Genomic DNA, 21,299 nt, shown 5'->3' on the forward strand with positions numbered 1-21,299 from the left:
TCCAAAAGTACTTCTTAAAAGTATTTTTTTGTAAAACGAGATAAATTTTTTTATATATTTATTTCGTATACGATAAAAGTATTTTTAAAATCATGGTTTAATTTTCACCCAAATAACTATTAGTACTGTTCAAGGGTGATGTGTACCCCGTCAATGGCTTGTTGTCCCATGAACAATACGACATGTCATGTTTGGATATGAAGCCCTGAATCTGTGCTCGCGTTCACGTGTTTGTTTTCACTTTTTATTTTTCACTTCTAATTTAGAAAATACAAAAGTTGTTTTCAGTGCTTCTTAAAATTATTCTATGACTCATATTTTTAAATTTTATAATTAAATTTAAAATTGTATATATATTTATACTATACAATTGAATATTTAAAAGATACATACGTTAAATTTATTAGCTTCACATAATATAATTTTTAGCAATGACCATACTGCTTATCTGTTAATAATTAGGCCTAAAAATTGAGTTACAAAATTCCATAAGAGAACACATAATTATGTCTCAGACACATGCACACAACATAGAATTTACGATTAAACTCATATCATCTCATAAAACTTTATTCAGTACAATAGTCCTTTTAAAAAAAAAAACAGTCATATATATATACACACTACCTCTGGTTCTTAATATAAGATCCTGTTTGACTTTTATTTTGGTCCTAAATATAAGATCCCAATCCACTTTGTTTCTCATATTTATGTATTTTTTTTCAAGGTAGTCCTTCTAATAATTGTAGTTTTAACCAATATAGTTAATTAGTAAGGATATTTTGAGAAAGATAATACCTATTTCTTATAAATAACTAACTTAACTTTTTTTCTTAATCTCTTCAAATTAGTCAACTGAGTCTTATAATTAGGACTGGAGGTAGTATATATGTATGATGAAGATGATGATAAAGATGGAAGATTTTATTTATTATTTCTCACGGATGGAGATATTTCACAGCTCACAGATCAATTTGGAATAATACATTTTATTTTGAAGGAGATGAAAGGAGAAGCAAATAGATGGGACCGGACGCTCTATATAGCTACCGATCGATAGAAAGAGTCACTCCTTCTTCCTTATCATTCCTTGCTGTCTCTCTCATCTCTCCCATGCAGATTACTCCAAACTGATGTGTGGATAACATCTCAACTCTCAACTAACGTAATAGACCGGGTCGGGCAGCTTGAAGGTCCGCCTGCCCGTATGAGTTCCCAGGATGTCACTCCACTGGTCTCCGATGTTTCCCACGATTCTGTACCCTTGCTTCACCAGCTTCTCTCTCTCCGCCGACTTGTACACCACCGCCGTCGAATCTCCGTGCTCCGTCGTATCCCTGTAATTATTAACCCCAAGCTATCAATACTTCTCATCCATCAGAACACCACAATGACTCCCACACAACACAACTCAAACTATACACACACAGCCATACAAATTAGTGATCATGCAGGTAAGATTATATATAAGTGATCATTTACTTGAGGATCAACTTGTGCCAAGTGTGGTAGCCAGCTTTCTTGAGGTTTGCAACGGTAGCTGTGGTTAGATCGGTGGTTCTTCCAGTAAGGAACACAATCTTGATGCCCAGATTGAGCAACTTGTTGTACAGCTTCCGCGTTTCTGGTAGTGCTGGTGATACTCCTTTCCCCAAAAACTCGTAGAACTCTGTCTCGTTGTATGGTAGCGCCCTTCACGCGCGCGCGCGCACACACACACAAAGAAATCAGTATGGCCAGTGAGCCTAAAAGTACAGTACAGTATTAATCCATGAAGAAATGAAGAAGAAGATATATGTATGTATACCCGAATCCATTTTGAACGAAGTAGGGAAGATTGGAGAGGGAAGTCTCGTCAATGTCAAAGATCCAGATGTTTCTGCCATCTCTAGGGAGAGCGAGAGAGCGAGCATAGAAATAAGCTTCTCTGTTAACTGCTTTGGAGTCGTCTCTGTAGTGTTGACCCAGCATGTAGTTGCCGACGTAGTCTCGGCACTCCGCCGGAATGCCGGTCCACTCAATGATGTTGTGGACTTCCACCGCCAGCCGCCAGCTCGCGCAGGTTATGCCCTGGACGGAGGCGCCTTCTGGGCCCGACCCGGATTTCAGACGGAGAGGGAAGATTTGGTAAGGTTCTTCTGCTCCATAGCTTGTCGCTGCAATACAGGCGACAAGCAGAAAAGCGACTACTAGGGTTTTCATCATCTCAGAAAGAAGAGAGAAGGCAGATTTTGGATGCCGGAACTCGCCTTGGGTTTGCTTTCTTTAAATAGACTTCATGCGGGGAAAGATTAATGTTGATTCATATTTATCTTTCTGTAGTAATATTATACTGTGGCACAATAGAAGACAAGCTCTTAAATTACATATGGACTCACTCTTTGTCCCCATCGATGGATTCACTTGGATATAGACCCTTTTTTTTTTTTAATTTTTTTTAATATCATATTAAATACAATATTTACTGGACCCGATGTACATAAACTTTGAGTCATATTAGCTGCACATTTTTCATGAGCTGCTATCCTGTTATCATTGATACTATCTGTTTAATTATTACGTAAAACTATATGTCTCTCATTCCACAAGATAGGTGATATGATGATTTAAAATTTCTTAATAAATTATGTTATAATTAATTCAAAATATAATAAGTCCAATTTACATAACTACAGCGAGTTAAATGGAAATTAACTCATGAAATTTGTAAAAAAATAATTATTACTATGCTTACCAAAACTACCCTTATTAAATTTAAAGCGGTCACTGATAGTATTTAATTGTAGAAAAAGACAAGTTATAATTTACCCAAAAAAACGTTTTAAAAAAAAGTTAAGAAAAGGGTTACAGGATATTAAGCGCACACTAAAATATTTTGGGGCACAATCTTGCTTCTAATATACTACCTTTTGTCTTAATTATAAGATCTTGTTTAATTTGTAATCTACAAACAATATCTTATAACTAGGATCGGAGGTGGTATTAAAAGCAGATGAATTTCATCCAGTAAATATTTCAGAGTGGTCACCTTAACCCTTAAGAAAAGCAATTAATGCCTGATATGCTATCATTATCAAACAAGAGCTATACTTTAGACCCAAAAAAAAAAAGGAAAAATGATTTATATTTTGAACTAAAAAAAGTTTACAGAAAAAGGACTTATTTTTCTAAATAAAATAGTAACGGAATTAAAAAAGTTCCACGCGACAAAATAATAAAATATATGAAGATTCCATAAAAACTGTCTAAAAAAAAGTTGTGTGAAGAGTCCTAAATATATGATTTAGCTTGTAGTATAAATTACATTACAAATTACTTGTCTGGTCCTATTTTTGGTCCTATTTACAAGGTAGGAAGAGAATTTTTTATATGAATATATAATTTTATTCTTCATTTATTATTTTGTTGACTTTATTCTTATGGGATATAATGTATATTAAATAATAATAAAATTAAAAAGTTGTCGAATTTTTACGTAAAGTTAATGAAGTTTAAAATTTTTATGTAAAATATGTTGGAAGTAACTTATAAAATCAAAAGAGCATATCTTATATTTAGCACCCAAGGTCGTTTTTTTCCTATGAATGATGTGATCCACCACATTTTATATCAAGAAGATTTAAGTATTTAATATATGCTTAATACATTTTTATCCAATCAAATAAATATAACTAGCTTTTAAACTGTTAATCGTATTAATAATAAGTATTTGTTATGGAATAAATAATACAACCTCATCTCCTTAATATAAAAGCTATAGGAATCTCCTTAATACACACACACACAATCAATATACATACTTTAGGAAAAAATAATAAATTTGGAAGATAAAATAAATAGGGTTTTATATTTAGAACAAAATCCAAAATCTAACTAATTTTTATATGAAGGGCCCGGGCTAGTGCATGGAAAAAATCCATATATCTTGATCGGATTGAAAACAAGAACATTTAGTGTGTGTGTGTGTGTGTGTAAATCAGTGACCTTGGTTAACTATTTAAATTTTGTTCTGAAACAGGCTGCTTGAACATATTTTCAATAAAACAGAAATATAAATTAGAATTAAGTAGATCTTTTGCAGCCTGTAGGTATCTTTTTTATTTAATAATGATATGTGTGAAATCAATTTTTCAAAAAATATAATCACATTTTTATCCAAAACGTTAATATAGGAATATATCTAAAAAAAGAGATAATCTTCATCATATTTTAGTGTGTTGAAAGCAGAATGTTTTAAGTGAATCTCAATATTTTAAGTTGGACTATGATCAAGCCTATTATAATTAAATTAATATATTTTTAATTTTATACTCATTATTTTAAAGAATAGAAATTGAAAATGCTAAAACATTATAAATTAAAACATGTAAAAAATATTTTATAAATATAAAATAATAGATATCTGTAAGGGAAAATTACAAATTAAGACCCCTTAATATGTAAAATTGTGATTTGGGATCTTAAATTTAGAAAATAGCAAATAAGAATCGGGTCTCACTTTTGCAAATATGAAATGTGGATGAAATGTTTAAAATACCCCTCAGCCAAATTGTGATTTGGTCTACTGAAGTTGGTATTCGCTAAAGTGAACTTGTTATTTTCAATAGTTAACTTATCATTTAACATACCCTCAATCAAGTTATGATTTGATTTACTGAAATTGTCATACATTAAAGTGAACTTATCATTTTTTAAAGTTAATTTATCATTTGGTTGAGGGGTATTTCAGACATTTTACCACGATTTCATATTTGCAAAAATGAAACCGGGTCCTTATTTGCTATTTTTCAAGTTGAGGGTCTTAAATCACAATTTTACATATTCAGGGGTTTTTATTTGCAATTTTTCCTATCTGTAATGCCTATATCTATTTTATCCTATTTTATATTTCATAATTCATAATTATATACTACCTCTAGTTCTAATTATAAGACCTGATTTGTAATCTATAAATGAGATCTTATAATTAGAACAGGAGGTAGTAATATCATGCGTTTGTGTACTGTTTTTTATTCTCCTTCAATGCATCCATTATAAAGTTGATTTGTAATTATCAATGAGTTCATGTTTATTATATTTTAATAAATTTAAGTTTTAATTTGTATAGTTTCAAATTGTATTTTTTAATTCTTCTGTCCAAAATAAAAATTCATAAAAAATATACCAACCAAAATAAAAAATGTTAAAAATATAAAAGACCAAAACAAAAGTTCTTCAAAAAAATATAACCTGTTAAAATTGCATAAATAATTTTCTCCCAAAATTAAGGTAAAATCCCCATTTAAAAAGGCTTTTAACAAGTCTGGTTTTGAACTCTATATCTAATAACGTTAACTTTGTTAATACTACTAAAATCAAAATCAAATTCGAAACCTCCAAATTAAATTCTCATGTATTTACATGAAGACTAATTTTGTTGGTTCAAATTCAAGTTTTCATAAAACAACACATTAAAAAAATAAAGAAAAAGAACCGATCAAAATTAAACTGTAAAAAACTAAAAATTAATACTCCATCAGTGTTGTCACCATCAAACACCGGACCACGCGGCCTGGTGCAGCATGCCAAGGACGATGCAAAAGAACAGGAGGAAATTACAATCAAATCCCACAGTATTATCACCATCAAACACCGGACCACGCGGCCTGGTGCGGCATGCGAAGGACGATGCAAAAGAATAAGAGCAAATTACAATTAAGTGTTATAAAAGAAAAATAATTATCAAAAAATTTCAATAACAACATCAACGGCTTATAATAACAAATTTTATAGTAAGAATAACAACTTTTGGGATTTATTTTTTAATTGTTTTTTTACTCAAGACCTCATTATAATTCTCTCACAAAACAATGCATTAAAAAAATAAAGAAAAAGTAAAAGATTGATATAATTTTTAATGAATAAAGTTTAATCTCATTTTAATTTGAGAGAATTATAATGAGATTCTAAAAAAGAAAAATAAATATTAAAAAATTCTAATAATAATATAAGCAGTATGTAATGATAAGTTACAGAACAGAAAATAATAATTTTGAGACTTATGTTATAATCATTTTTCTTCTTTAGGACTTTATTATAATTTTTTCTTTTAATTTTGGTCTTTAAAATTCAAAACTAATATTTTTAGTTCTTAAAGTTGGAACTATATTTAATTTATAAAGACTAATGTTCATACATGAATAAATTTTAAGAACAAAAAATAACTATTTCAAATGCTAGGTACCAAAATCAAAATATTGTCACCAATAATAAGCTTTATCTTACTAGATGAGATTGACTATATGGATTGTAACGACATCATTATATTCTCTTAATAATTAAGTCTTTAGATGGATTGTTAATCAATTGAGCGTTCTTTGTTTTTAAAGGGCTCCAAACTATTGAATTAAAAATCAAAGTATGGTCAAATCTTAAAAATAAAAAAATGTATTAATTTGAAAAGTAAGAAAAAAGATAAAAACGAATACCAGTGATTCGTTATCCAATTATTCCAGGTGTCATAAGAAGGCGTGCTGAAACAGGAATCACGGAATACATGTGCCTGATCCTGTACTTTTCAAAATTCAAATATCAATGATAATATTGAAAACTATTCATTAATTTATTTAAATTACTTTTGTTATTGAGGATATAAATTCTCTCTCATGATCTCATCCATCAAATAAATTTCCCAACGCAATGCACAGCCACAGGTTTTTTTCTCTTAAACCTGAATGCTATGAATGTTTAAAAAAAAAAATTCCCGAAGATCTTATTATATGTGAAAACTGAGAAGTATGTCTTTAAAATAGTAGGTTCTCTCTGTAAAAATGGATAAAAAAAGATGAACTTAGTGACAGTTAAATCCTAAAAAAATTTCACAAAAAGATTAGTTGTAAATATAAATTTTAATAATTACAAAATTAAAAGCCTTAATTACCAAAAAAAAGAAGAAGACATTTAAGTTTTATATGTTATTTTTAATGATTTATTGCTAATACCCTCATATTTATAATTATTTAAAGTTTTAAACCAATTATATTGCGAACTAATTTTTGAGCGAATTTTAGAGTGTTGAATACCTGTAATCTTTTAAAAGAAATGATCCTTCATTATCTTATTAAATTACTGTGGAATTCAACAATCAAGGTCAAAAAGTTTGGCAAAACCGCAAAAGCATGACACAACCCTTCATGCAGTCCAAGAAAATGTTATGTCGTGAAGTCCAAGAGAAAGAGATGTAATTACTATAAAATTTAAATAAGAAGTAAGCACTTATCTAATTTTATTTATAAAATATTTTTGATATATTTTATGGGAATAAAAAAATCTTAAATATCAATTCTGAAGTTTATTAAATTTTCAACTTTACTCCTACTGGATTATATATTTTAAAAAAATAATATATAACAGAATAAATAAAAGATAAAGTCGTACAATCATATAAAAAATTTCCTTCTTTCTCTAACATGACCAAAAAAGCAGGATGCATAGGGATTATATTTACTTTTTTTGGAAGTTCATATTCATTTTCTATGTTTTATTGGTTTAAATAAAAATGGGGTCATGAAAAACACATGCAAAATTGCAAATAGCTTTATAAATGATTCCGCTACGTTGAAACAGGGGTAAAAGGTTCAAATAAAGTCAGTAGTAATACAGAGAGCGCATGTGTTGGGTGTCTGATTGGCACCTTTGGTCTTCATCATTCTGATGAGCTTCGGCTTTTGTGTGGGGAAGATTCAAAAATCAAATAATGCCACGCGCTACACGTCAAGAATGTCCTATTGGGCTCTTTGCTCCGAAAAAACAAAAAGTATCCATATTTAGAATTATTCCAATAAAAAGATATCATGAAAAAGATATTATTTTCCATATATGTATGCATGTTATGGGTTTAAGACTCAGGTATTTGGCATATGTAAAAATTACTTTTAAAAAATATTTTTAAATAAGTAAAGACAAAACCCTTCTTACATATATATTTTATACCTTTTTGATCTTATAAGGTAAAGAAAATTTTTTATCCTATTTATAAGAAAAAGAGGGAAATTTTTTACATAAACATTTAAGTTTACTCTTTTTTTATCAGTGTGTTGGCTTTTTTCTTATGAAGTATAATATATTAGATATGAATAAAATTAAAAAATTAAAAAATTTTAAATGATAGTTAATAAAATTTAAGTTTTTTTTATCTGTGTAAAACATATTAAAACTGAATAAAATATATTAAAACTGACTTATAAATATAATTAAAAGTATATTGTGAAAATTACTTTTAACAACACCCTCTAAAGCTCCTTTGATGTCAAGAGGGACCCCGATGGTCACATGCATGAAAAGGATGATTAGTTAAAGGGACGTTTGTGTCTGTTATTGGGAAGAGGTTTCTCTCTCAGTATCGCTGATCCTATCCGTCCAATTGATCTTGGCACTTTAGAAAGAGGCACATCATCAAGCTTTTTGAAATTGCATCTCCATCGTCCATTGTACTATATGGCCGTCCATTCAATGTCCCAGCCAAATTCCCGGCCAAAAAGTCGGAAATGCAGCGCCCCGTCGTCATCCACCATGGGGCATCGCCGGACACTGCCGTAATTGCTCAGTCTTGGACAGGTACCAAGCATTCAGTCTCGGACATCGTTGGACACTGTGGTAGAGCGTTTCTTTTCCCATGGCTTTGAATTACTACCACGTGTGATTAGTATAAAACCTAATTCACTAATTTTAAAAAATTAAAATAATTATTAAATTATTTAATTATGACATATATTACATGATCACTCTAAAATACTTATATGTATTATTAGATTATATATCAATTTATAAATGAATTGATTGTTTAAGGCTGCCTATTTATTATATTGGCCATCGATCAAGTGATTGACTTGCAAATATTTGTGATTATAATTGCTTATCTATCTGTTTACAGGAAGCTATTAAGGAGAAATTTAAGCAATTGCAAAAACTGATCTCATCAATTCTTGGTGACAAACCGGTTGTGTTGATGATGCTGTGACTGTCTGAGCACTTGCAGCTGCAAATAAATTCATGAACCATTGAACCATGACAAAGTAGCTGGCCTCGTAATGGCATCCTCTTGATGTGAAAATAATTATGTCTGGCACATTTGCAAAACTTAATTGTGTACTTAGATGGTTTTCAATCAATAATATGCACCCAATGGAATAGAAGTGATAGAAAATTAGAAATGTACACGAGTTAAAGTAAAGATGTCACTTTTATAAAAGTCAGCATCAATGTGCCAAATACAATTGTCACTTTCGAATACACTCTCTAATATATTAAATACTAATATACGAGCTAGTTTGATATTTAATTTGGTTTTAAATATAAGTTCCTAATCTATTTTATCTCTTACATTTATCTATTTTTTTAAAGTAATTATTGTAGTAGTCATACTTGTTAAATGTTTTATTAAATGGTAATTCTAGCTAATACATATAATTAGTAACGGTGTTTTAGAAAAGATAACCTTTAATTATTATAAATAACTAATTTAACAAATTTTTTTAATCTAATTAAATTATTCAACTTCTAAAAGAAGCAGAACATTTTCAATGTGGTGAAAGAGATCTTTTTGCATTAGAATCGCAATTAGATTGAATGAATATATATATGCCCAAGCCAACCACTAAATATTCTGAGCACATTATTTTCGACCGGCCCCTACACCATTTTCCACTATCACGCATGCTTGAAGCAACAATTGTAGGGTCTCAAAATGCGACATCGAAGAACTAGACAAGTTCAATGGTCAATGAAATTACCTGTTTGGAATATGGCCACCGTAGACAGTGGTCTGTGAAGAACGCATCAAGGGAAAGCTCGAAAACGAAGGACCGGACAGAGAATTTTTCCCGACAATGGCAAACGGAAACTCCTTTCCTATTCCTAGATGGACGCCAAAACGAGGAATTGAAGGAGTAAAAATAAAACCATGGTTTTAAAAATATTTTTTTAGTATACAAAATAAACATATGAAAGAGTTTGTCTCGATTTATAAATTTTTTTTTAAAAGTGATTATTGAGCTGTCCAAACACTCTTAAGGGGATTTGTTTAGACTGGAATCAAAACTATAGTTTTAAAAATATTTTTATGGTATACGAAATAAATTTATAAAAGAATTTATCTCTTTTTGTAAAAAAATATTTCTAAGAAACAGTTTAGAGTGATTCTAAACACCTCCCAGTACGGACAGTGGGGAAGTGATTTTAAATGTTAGATGACGTGGCTCTTTTCTGATGGCTCAGATCGGCTGGACACAGAGAATTTAAAAATCTGAGAGATATTGAGAAAAATGATGTTAAGAGAAGCCGGACTCCCAAGTCCCAACATTGTTTACTTCTGGTCACATTGGTTTTTGAAAACTAGTACTCCTTCTGTTTTTAATATAAGACCTAATTTTTGAGTTAGTTTTGGTTCTAAATATAAGACTCATTTCTCATATTTATCAATTTTCTCTAAATTACTCTTATGGATACTCCCCCAACCATAATCAAGTAGAAGAGGGAGATGGGGTATTAAGAAAGATGATTATGATATTTTAGAAAAAATATGTCACATTTCTTATAATTAACTAACTTACTTAACTTTCTTAATCTAATCAAATTAGTTAAATGGGCCTTATATTAAGGACCGGATGAGTATTATATTTAGTTTTTAATATAAGAGTTAATTAATCAATTTAAGTAGATTAAAAAAATTAATTAAATTAGTTATTTATAATAAATAGATGTTATATTTCTTAAAATATCCTTACTAATAATATATATTAGCTAAAATTATTATTTGATGAAATTTTTAATATGCGCAACTACTAAAATAACTATTTTAAAAAAATAGATAAATATGAAAGATAAAGTGAATTAAAATCTTATATTTAGGACTGAACTGAAAGTCAAATTAGCTCTTATGTTAAGGATAAGATGTAGTAATTTTTATATTTGGTGGGAAGACAATAATTCAAAAGTAGATCTAAATTAACTTTTCCTTCTCAATTATTGACTCTTTCCCGCCCTTAGCTTCTCAATTATTGACATAGAATTAGCTTTTATAAAATTAAAATATACCCAACCATGTCATCTCAGACCTTGTATTTTATCATTTATCCTTATTATTGGAGAACATCCGCACATTAATTTCACGTGCAAATCTTGTTAACTTTTATCATTTTATTCATATAAATTAATACTCTGTTTATTAATATAGGATCAAGACGGGTGATTGGATTTAATTTTAAATACTTATCGGTCCTAAATATAAAACCCATTTTGTAGTGTAAAATTTACATTACAAAATGGGTTTTATATTTAAGACTGGAGGAATATAAAATTTCAATATGCTTTATCTCTTTATATGTATTATTTTGACACAAATCTTTTTGGTTCTTAAAAAGAAACAGTTTGAGAAGCTTCAATTATTTGAAATGAATTTCTAGGTCCACGGATTTATCAACATATTAAGTTCGTAAAAATAACAAAATTTTTTTGATAATTATGTAATTCTATATAATCAAAAGATTATTATTTTTCCCCTCAAACTAATTTACTTAATGAATAACCTAACACATAATTTAATGGCACACAATTTAAGGAGAACATGTTGTATTTATTATAATTAGTAAATTTATCTAATTTTTTAATTCACTCAAATTGGCTAAAATTAGATGAGTAACTGTTATATTATAGAAAGAGTAGATGATGTTGGGACTTAAATTTTCAAAATATTTTGAAGGATTTTTCGAGTGCATGATACGCCTTACATTAATTGGCCGAAAAACAGAACTTTGTACAACTGGAAAAAAAAAAAATCCCATTGTTATGAATAAATCAAATAAATTTTTATTATGAGTCTCTATTATTTTACAACATCTCCTATTATTATTATTATTATTATTATTATTATTATTATTAAATTTGTCGATATTGATTAGATCGGAGTCATAAACCCATATGCTTTCTCCCCTCTTCCTCTCAGGACATCGGGCCAGGCCGGGCTAACATAATGTCCGGCGACAACATTGGTCAACCGTATTGCACGGCCTAACTTGGGCTCATAAATAAATAAAAACTCGCCCAGACATGGATATATTTTAACTTTTATATTTTATTGATTTTTGCTTTTATAATTATAAGATATAAATAGTATGAAGTGTTTTCTTCAATTTAATATTTTAATTTTGTTTGGAATTTCTTGATTAGCATTTAAAATTAAAAGAGTCACTTTTAAATCCAATATTACTTTTCAACGGAACATTTCAAAAGAAAGTAATTATTTTCGTAAATTCCACTTTAGAAAAACCTTTTTTTTCTCCATTAAACCAAAATGTTTGAAGAATAGAGATACCCTCATCAAGAGAAGATGGAAAAAGATAAGGCAGTCTGGAGAGTACATATATATGAAAACAAAACTGAATTCATCAACTTCAAAATTTTCAGTGATCAATAACCACCAGATCATACTAGCATATTTGGTCTTCATGATATGTGGCAAAAAATAATATTACCTTGAGTATTCAGGGTTTAAATGCTAGTTCTAACAGAAGCAGAATAACGACAGGATCATGCATCCTCTACTTCTTACCTTTTGGAACAGATAATGGCATTGGCAAATCAGTTTTTCTTTTAGCGGTAAAAACTGCTAATATTCTTCAGATCCGCACAAAAAAATTCTCTGGGTCTTATTATCAGCATTGCTGAGATGGTTTCATGATAAGGCTGTGAATCAAGGAGGCGCGTGTGATCCAGAAATTATGATGTCTCAGTCAGGTTGATGATGATGAGCAATGTCATTTTGCATGAAACTTGCGGTTAACAGATTCATAACTGGGTACATTTAGAACTGCCAAAAAGAAGAAAGAGATGTCTCATTACTCAGAGATGAAGGCGCTATCATTATCAGAAACCAAGTAAACGGAAAATTGTGAAATTAATTTACCATCCCCATATGATGCCATTGTCAAAGGCGAGGAGATAATCTTCTGAGCAATCTTAGTAATATCATTCAACGTGATTTCATCTACGGCCTTCAAGAACTGCTCCACAGGTTTCCTGAAAGGAGGTAAAACAGCTTCTTTACAAACATGTGCCATGCTCCTTGAAGACAACATAGCGAGAATTATAAAATTTAGGCACAGTTTTGATGTTTTCTCGAGCTTTTCAATTCAAACACTTATGAGGTTCTCAGCACAATAAAACTTTTTTTTGACCCAAAAAAAAAAAAAAAAAGAGCAAACATCTAAGTAACTTGAGTCCTATCCTTTATTAAAGCTTGATAAACAAGAACCAAATCCCTCTACTTGAGAGAATCCCCCCCCCTCCGAATAATAAGGATGGGTACTATTGGCCTGAGGTTACAAGCAGAATTGAATGGGTTTTTATACCACTAGACTACAAGGCTATTAACACTTGAGAGATATTTATGAGATGTGTCATTTGCATTTTTTTTTCCCGGGTTTCCTGACCAGGATGTGTCCTTCAAATGTTGAAGACTCAGAAAGTAATGGTGCTTCGCATGCTGAGGTAGAAGCAACTATGCAAAAATGGAAGGGGGTAAATTTCAGTTGATATTAAGGAATTAAAGCATTAAAAAAAGGCATGTTCATAGAATCTATACCTTTCTCCATAAGTCAAAACCTGTCTTCCTATGTCCTCTGATGCAATCATCTACAAAAGAGACCATGTGTAAGAAAACAGGAGGAGGGAAACAGAGGAAAAACCACAAGAAAAATTTATCATGCCATGATAATATACAGTCACATGATTTAAGGGTTTTCTTATATACGCGGAGAGACAAGTGAAAATGAAAGTCTAAACAAAAGAAAACCACAGGCCCTATCCTAAATTATCACAATTAGATTAACTGGAGATGGAGAGGGAGATAGAGATAGCGTACTCTAGATTCCAGATTCATTAAAACAGCAGACTTGGTGGATTTTTTGGCACGATCAAGCTGTACCTGTGAAACTGCCATTGCAGGAAATGTAAGTTTAATTTAGCAAAAACCAGGATCTTCACAAATAAACTGTATGGGAAAGAAAAAGAGAGAGAGAGATGCAAGCAAAACCCTGTCCCGGAGATGCAACTGCTATTAATTCCTTGGCTGCTATATCCACAGCTTGTGACACAAAGTCAGAGCTCTACAGCCACAATAAATAAACTCAAGCTTAGCAAAATAATATTAACTAATACTAGTACATTACCAATTCACAAACAAACAAAAGGCCAACAGAAAGGTACAAAATAGCTATATTGTCAGTCAAAGGTAACCTCAACTTGGAAGTTTTTTATAAGTCCATCTTCTCTCAGCATTAGGTAACAAAGGGTTATGATTTAGAGACACAACATAAGGCAGTTCATTTTTATTCAACAATATAAGCCAAATAACAAGAATGTAAGGAATTGTAAGTATGGAACGTAAAGGGTGTGCTTACAGTGCTTGCATAAATGCCAAACAATCCAGTTTTGTTGAAGATACTGTTGAATGCAGAGAAGGATTGAATCTGTTGATACTCATTCAAGACACGAAGATCTGCTTCAAAAGAACATAACTAAATCAACCTAAAACATTAAAAAGAGCACAAGATACAGAGCTAAGAAATAAGCTTCTTGTTTTCTTTTTCCCCTTTTCTTTTATCTGGGACAATCACACCCACACATCCTGACCCACAGGTTGTGCACACCATAGGTTCAACCTCGTGATCTTCCACCCAAAGGTGATCTTCCACCCAAAGGATTTGAAGAGCAACTCGGTGCCATACTTGGCAAGAAATAAGCGCATAGACATATTTATATCAGAGGCAAGCAGAAAGAAAACTCATCTCTGATGGGACAACTTAACAAGTAAAATTGACCAAAGTAGGTTGTAGACAAGAAAACACAGGAAAAGACTTACATAGCCTTGAGTGCATCCCTTTTCCAGGCCCCCCAGCAGAGAATGAACCACCACCTCCCATAAGCATCTGCAATGCTCACAATTGTTTTTATGAATCCCTTCGTCATATCATTTTTTTCTATTTTTGTGCCACTTCGAGAAAAATGTGTTTATTGGATACAGAGGAACTAAGAAACAATGCGCACCTGTAGAACAGTCAAAACTATGGCATCTTTCTCTTCGTGCCAACCACCAGGCACTTCAAAAGCAATAGCAACATGAGTACCCTGATGTTGCAACATATAGTAGTAGATAAGTATCAACACATTTTATTTGATAGGGGGCTTGGAACCTCTGCATAAAACACTAGGAAATATGATAGATGCAATTTGAGGAGGTAAAACTAATACTCACTCCTGCTTCACCTTGACGACGGAAATCACCTCCAACATAGACAGATCTTTGTTCTTCGGGACGGGAAACACTTGGTAGATCAGAGAGAAGTGGGTCTGCAACAGATACAAGTTCTTCATGATCGACCCCATAAGCTGCAAGTACCATTCTGGGTGCACTGTAATGCTCCTAATTTTCCACATCCAACATTCAGAATCCAAATTAGAAAGGGCAAGAACAGCACAAGAAATAGAAGTACATAGTAAATAAGTAGTAGTAGTATGCATCCACTATCAGAAAGAATAACAGGTCTCACAGCAACAAAGTTCTCCAAAACACTGCCATCCAGTCCATCAAGTGATGATTCAGGAGCCAAAAGAGGATTAGCCAATGCACCATAATAACCAGCAGAGTGAATTGCCTCCAAAAGCAAACCCTGAGGATTGTTTGGAAGCTCTCCAAGCTCTGCTTTCACCTTTTGCAGCTGTATCAGTAGATGGTTCGACATAATATTAGAAATTCAGTGAATGATTAACAACCAATCTGGCATCAGAAAACAAGTAAACGGCTGATTGGCTGTCAGCATAAAACAGCACTCTAGAATCATAAATGTAAGGCGTTCTTTTTTTTCCTCATGCAGAACTATCCAAACAAAACAAAAATGATCTAAAGGCTTGGCTAGGAATCTCCAATTATATAACAGAAAAAACAATGAGTCACTTTCTCTCCCTTGATAAGAACCTTTGGAATACTAAACAGTCACTCGAATAATTAAAAAAGGAATGGCCTGTATGAAGGAATGGCCTATTCATACAGACACTATTGGTTTGTTATTTCCCAAGACTATTTTATCCATGTTGGGAGAAGGCCATAAAAATGGTAAAGCCCAGGCCTTCAGCAGAATATGGTGTATGACCTTGCCAAAGACAGACACGGGTAAGAGTAAGAAAACAGTAATGCTATCTTTGAGAAAATAAATTCATATATAATAAATACCTCTTCTTTGACCTCCCAGTCTAAAAAGACTGGGTTCCTTACACAATCAACTAGTAATTCTACCATCTGTGGAACATAACTTTTTAAAGCATCAAATGTGTAGCCCATTTGCTCCCTAGAGGCTGAGGCACCAATATTACCACCAATTGCCTCTACTTCCCTCACAATGCGAAAGTGACTTCGATTAGTAGTGCTCTTGAAAGCCATTCTCTCTAACAAGTGTGAAGCTCCACTTGAAAATGGTGTCTCGTATATGGAACCAGAGTCAATATATAACCCTACGGAAGCTGCAGGGTTCTAGTAAAACCCAAGAAAGAAAAAAGGTCAGGGCAACGATTATGTATAATGAAGTACATAAACTTCAAGTAAATAGGTCACTTGTATTAAAATCACATGAAAGGATAGATAAACATACTGATGACGTCTCTGATGCTATTTTAACACCATTGGAGAGGGTTGTGATCTTGGTCTTGCTTGGTTCAACATGATCCGGTAGTGAGGCTGGAAGAGCAATACCCCCAAGTGGTGTATCCAAAGGGGGAAGAGAATTTGAGCTTTCTCCAGTAAGCCAGCTAAAAAACCCTCCAGAGGTAGGCCTTGTAGCTACTGCGCTTGAGGTTGCAAACCTAGTAGTCCCCAAGTTACTCACACGTCCCTAAAGTCACAGAATTTTTTTATTGATACCAAAAGGATATTAATCAAAACAAAATGTCCCCTCTACAGATACAAAAGAAGCCACCGTGCAAACAAATAAAATGAGCTAAAAAAATTTACACTCCACATTAATAAAAAAAAATCCGCCTCGGCTTTTGAAGGTTTGGCATTAAATGAATAACTGGCCAAATAACGTCTCATTATCCCAAAACATTCATCCAATCACAATAATCAAGTTTTCCCAGAAAAAAAAAGAACAGAAATTTTCGGTGATGCATTACAGGCTGACATCGTCAATCAAACGCCATAGTTATTCAGGGCCAGTTTACCAACAAAACGCTGAATGGGATCGAAACAGAAAGTCAAGGCATTGCCGCAAGAAGTGGGCACTCACCTTGAGAGACCTCAGCGGTGAAGCTGCCGCTCTGTACATGATGAGCTCGGTTGCAGAGTAAATCCCAAATCCTTGGAGTTACAGCTTCAGAAGTTTCAGTATTTTGAGGTTTTGCGACACACCGAAGAACGACGGTGGCTAGGAAGCGAAGAAAAGCGAGGTTTTTGGTCTCAGGAATAAGTTCAATTGAATCCCTACGGTGAGGGATCTTGCCTGCGGTAACTAAATGCTATTCTGCTTTTGGTTTTGCCATCATTTTTCCTTTTCATTTCTTCGTCAACAATTATCGTTTTTAATAAAAATTTCGATAAGAAAAACTACAAAAAGGGCACTAATTTTTTTTTTTTGATAAAAAGGCAAATCATATTAATGAAAGGATAAGCATTACAAAGTTTTAATTAACAAAAAATAACAAATAAACGGCACTAAATTATAAGAAAAACAACCTCAAACTTTTAAAACTTTCACCAAAAGTTCCCCCTTTTTTTTTTGGCCAACTGACCAAAAGTTTCTCGACTTCCAAATGCGTGATGGTGAAATTGTGTTATTAGTTAGTTTACTAACAAAGTGTTATTATGGTGATCTATAATATAATATGCCTATTCAAACTTAAATTTGTGCATAATCTCTGCAAATCTGAATATCTTTAAATATTTTTTCGTAAGTTTTTAGTCATATGTACCTAACGATATTGACTAAAAGGATAAGAAGGATAAAACTATATATAAATAAATCTCAGTCATGTTACATTTTCTCAATGAAATAGGAAAAAATAAATATTTTTTATCCTACTTTATACTAATTTTGAAATTAGTCCTTAATAGTTATAATTGCTTTGAAAGGGTTTTCTATATATACTCAAATTTATTAAATGCGCTAATCTCAATATATATTTTTCACTTGCACCATCATTGTGATGTATGGTAATTTTCACATCTGATCTCTCATCATTCCATGTGATGGCTCAAGAGTAAATATATCTACAAAACTCATTTTTAAAATTGGATAAAAACTAAAAGATTAATTTTGAAAAGAAAAGATGGTTTTTGGCGGTGCACTACTCTCTCTTGAGAGAGAAAAGCTTTTTTTTTTTTTTTTCTTGATCATTAATTAACTTGCTCATCGCCTTCATTCCAACTTTTAAACGGAACCTTTTGAATATTCAAACAGCAGCAATAATAATTTAACTTTTCTAAGTTTGAAACCTTCAAAGAATGAAATGTTTCAAAGTGGTCGATGCCTTTCATCTTCTCTGCCAAAATGTCCTTCAGCCATAGTCTTTATTATGCCACCATCCCTTTTTTCCTTTTTGATGTTATATATAATTGATACGCCTTTTTTCTTTTGGTTTAATATCCAATATTCAATTCATCCTTTTGGATTCTCTAGGCATGTGGTGGACTGGCTGGCCAGTGTATCAGTAAATCGAAATCACCTCTTGTGTTCAGCCCCGGCGTTAGCAAATGCTATGAAAATGAAGTTTTTGAGCTAGTTGGGCATTAGATTTGAATAAAGAAAAATATTTGGACACTTATGTTGATTTGAGCAGAAAAAAATCATCAATTATATAATGAAGTGCTGGACAAGATTGATGAGAAACTTCAACAATGGAGGGCTAGTTTTCTTTTGCAAGCGGGGAGGTTAAACATTGATCAAGTCGCCTATCTTCATCAGTGTTAGTGCATACCCTCTTTTACTAAGCTACCATCATTTATTATGCATGAAATAGACATGAAGATAATATATTGATTCTTAATATAAAAGCTAGTCGAAAGTTTGAGTTTAGTTTTAAATATAAGACTTTAATTCACTTTGTTTCTGAAATTTATAATTTTTTTTTCAAAATATCCTTATTGTTTGTAAGAAGTTCCTACCAAGAAGTAATTTCAATGCATATGATTAAATAGGACAGTTTAAGAAAATCAACATAGATTTGTTACAAATGACTAATTTAACTAATTTTTTTTTAGTATTTTTAAATTAGTTAGCTAACTTTTATGTTAAAGATAACTAAGTTCTTTTGGTAATTCAAAAAATAGAAGTAAAAGGATACATTTGTTACCACGAACAACATTCGTCAGTCAAACAAGTTAGGTGGATTTGGGAAGACAATGGATTTTTTTTTTTTTGGGCGATGAGATAGAGGATTTTAATAAGGCATTATTAGCTAAGAATATATGGAGATTTGTTTTGGATGGGAAGTGGTGTTTCCAGGATGAGTACTGTGTAAGGACCTGTCCTTGTGAGGAAAACAACAACTAGAAACAACTCCTAATACTCCGTAGGTTGAGAAGCAAATGGAGGAATCCACCCAAGGTATTGAGCAGAAGTTTCATTTTTCTCATGAAGAGTCTTGTACTTTTGAAGCATCGAGCCATTTGATGTTATCAAAGGGTTAGGTTTAGCCTTAAAAGCCAAAATATTTGCCTTTGAAAGATGAGCGGCCCGTTATTAGGACAAAGGGATACACACTAGAGGTGGTAATATAGGCCAACTCCCGTGACAGATTAGGGTTAGGCGGTGCGGGCTAAAAAGGTTCCTTGTAACGGTGGGTTGGTTTTTAGCTAACCCTAACTCGTTATGGTGGGTTGATGAGTTGGCCAGCCAACTATTCTTTTCTTTCTTTTTTTTTTAATTTTTAATTTTTAAAATATTTTTTCTTATATGATATAAAAAATATAATGAAATTTTTATCTTTTCTTTAAGTACTTGATTAAAAATACCAAATAAATAAATGATATAGGTATTTTTTAAAATTTTTTAGATAGAATATACAATATAATAATATACATATAATATACATATAATGATTAATAAAATTTAAAAAATACAAAAAAATGGGGGTTAACCTGCGGGTTGGCAGGTTAACCCGTGACGGGTTGTGGGTTAGATGGTACGGGTTGAAAAGCGTTGTTTACTGACGGGTTGACTTTTAGCCAACCATAATATGTTATTTTTGGTGGGTTGGTGGGTTGAACCCATGAGTTTAACCTATTTTATCAGCTCTAATACCCACAGCCTCTTCTATGAAAAGAGAAGTGCGAGAACTAATTGTTGACTTTGATAAACTCCATTCTATTAAAATAGAAATAAGCCTCTTCACGGAAAAAAAAAAAAAAAGGGCCAAGAAAGAGAGAAGAGAAAATTGCAAATAAAGACCTCCAAATATGTAAAATTATGATTTGGGACCCTTAATTTAGAAAATAGCAAATAAAGACCCGATCTCACTTTTTGCAAATATAAAATTGTGGTAAAATATTTGAAATACCTCTCAGTCAAATGACAAGTTAACTATGAGAAATAGCAAGTTCACTTTAACGAATGACAACTTTAGTAGACCAAATCACAACTTGGTTAAGGATATGCCAAATGACAAGTTGACTATGGGAAATGACAAGTTCGCTTTAACGAATGATAACTTCAATAGACCAAATCACAATTTGGCTGAAGGGCATTTCAGAAATTTTACTCACATTTTATATTTGCAAAAGCAGGATTGAGTCCTTATTTGCTATTTTCCAAATTTAGGATCTCAAATTATAATTTTACATGTTTGGGGTCTTTATTTACAATTTCCCAGGAAAGAAATTAGCCCAATAGTCAAGTCGATATACTATACAAAGTACAAACATAAAATATTACTTGTTGCCGTAAATTTAATATTTACTAAATTATTTATACAGACAGATAACTTTTTGATCCGTTTCTTTGAGGTCTTTCAAATTTAAAATACTACTTCCTATACTTAACAAGATAGTTAATTGGAATTGTATTTGATCTTAAATATAAAATCTTAATCCACTTTATCTCTCATATTTTTTCAAAATTCTCTATTGATTACAAGGGTTCCCATTAAGGGATAGTTCCAATCATCTAATGCATATATGATTGAAAATGATATTTTAGGAAGATCAACACATATTTATAACAAATAACTAATTTAACTAATTTTTTTAATATTTCCAAACTAGTTATGTAACTTTTATA

At 31.6% G+C, this 21,299-nt stretch overlaps 2 protein-coding genes across 2 annotated transcripts; both read right to left on the reverse strand.

Moving 5' to 3' along the window:
• Window positions 1–903: 903 nt before the first annotated feature.
• On the reverse strand, window positions 904–2,241 carry LOC114735422 (stem 28 kDa glycoprotein). Its single transcript, XM_028923117.1, has 3 exons — window positions 1,808–2,241; window positions 1,483–1,692; window positions 904–1,337 (listed from the first exon to the last, which is right to left on the reverse strand). Exons 1-3 carry the CDS (start codon window positions 2,203–2,205, stop codon window positions 1,157–1,159), a joined length of 789 nt encoding a protein of 262 aa, XP_028778950.1. The 5' UTR covers window positions 2,206–2,241; the 3' UTR covers window positions 904–1,156.
• A 10,183-nt stretch (window positions 2,242–12,424) lies between these two features.
• Window positions 12,425–17,503, reverse strand: LOC114735424 (mitochondrial-processing peptidase subunit alpha-like). The gene is made up of 13 exons (XM_028923119.1): window positions 17,313–17,503; window positions 16,680–16,919; window positions 16,265–16,561; window positions 15,585–15,752; window positions 15,290–15,457; window positions 15,082–15,162; window positions 14,897–14,963; window positions 14,436–14,533; window positions 14,069–14,141; window positions 13,898–13,968; window positions 13,619–13,668; window positions 12,941–13,053; window positions 12,425–12,844 (listed from the first exon to the last, which is right to left on the reverse strand). The coding sequence occupies exons 1-13, from the start codon at window positions 17,349–17,351 to the stop codon at window positions 12,792–12,794; spliced, it is 1,518 nt and encodes a 505-aa protein (XP_028778952.1). The 5' UTR covers window positions 17,352–17,503; the 3' UTR covers window positions 12,425–12,791.
• Between the last annotated feature and the right edge of the window lie 3,796 nt (window positions 17,504–21,299).

This window comes from Neltuma alba, unplaced genomic scaffold (genome assembly GCF_004799145.2).
Source record: "Neltuma alba isolate B1F8T4 unplaced genomic scaffold, ASM479914v2 tig00013207_pilon, whole genome shotgun sequence".
NCBI classification, from domain to species: Eukaryota; Viridiplantae; Streptophyta; class Magnoliopsida; order Fabales; family Fabaceae; genus Neltuma; species Neltuma alba.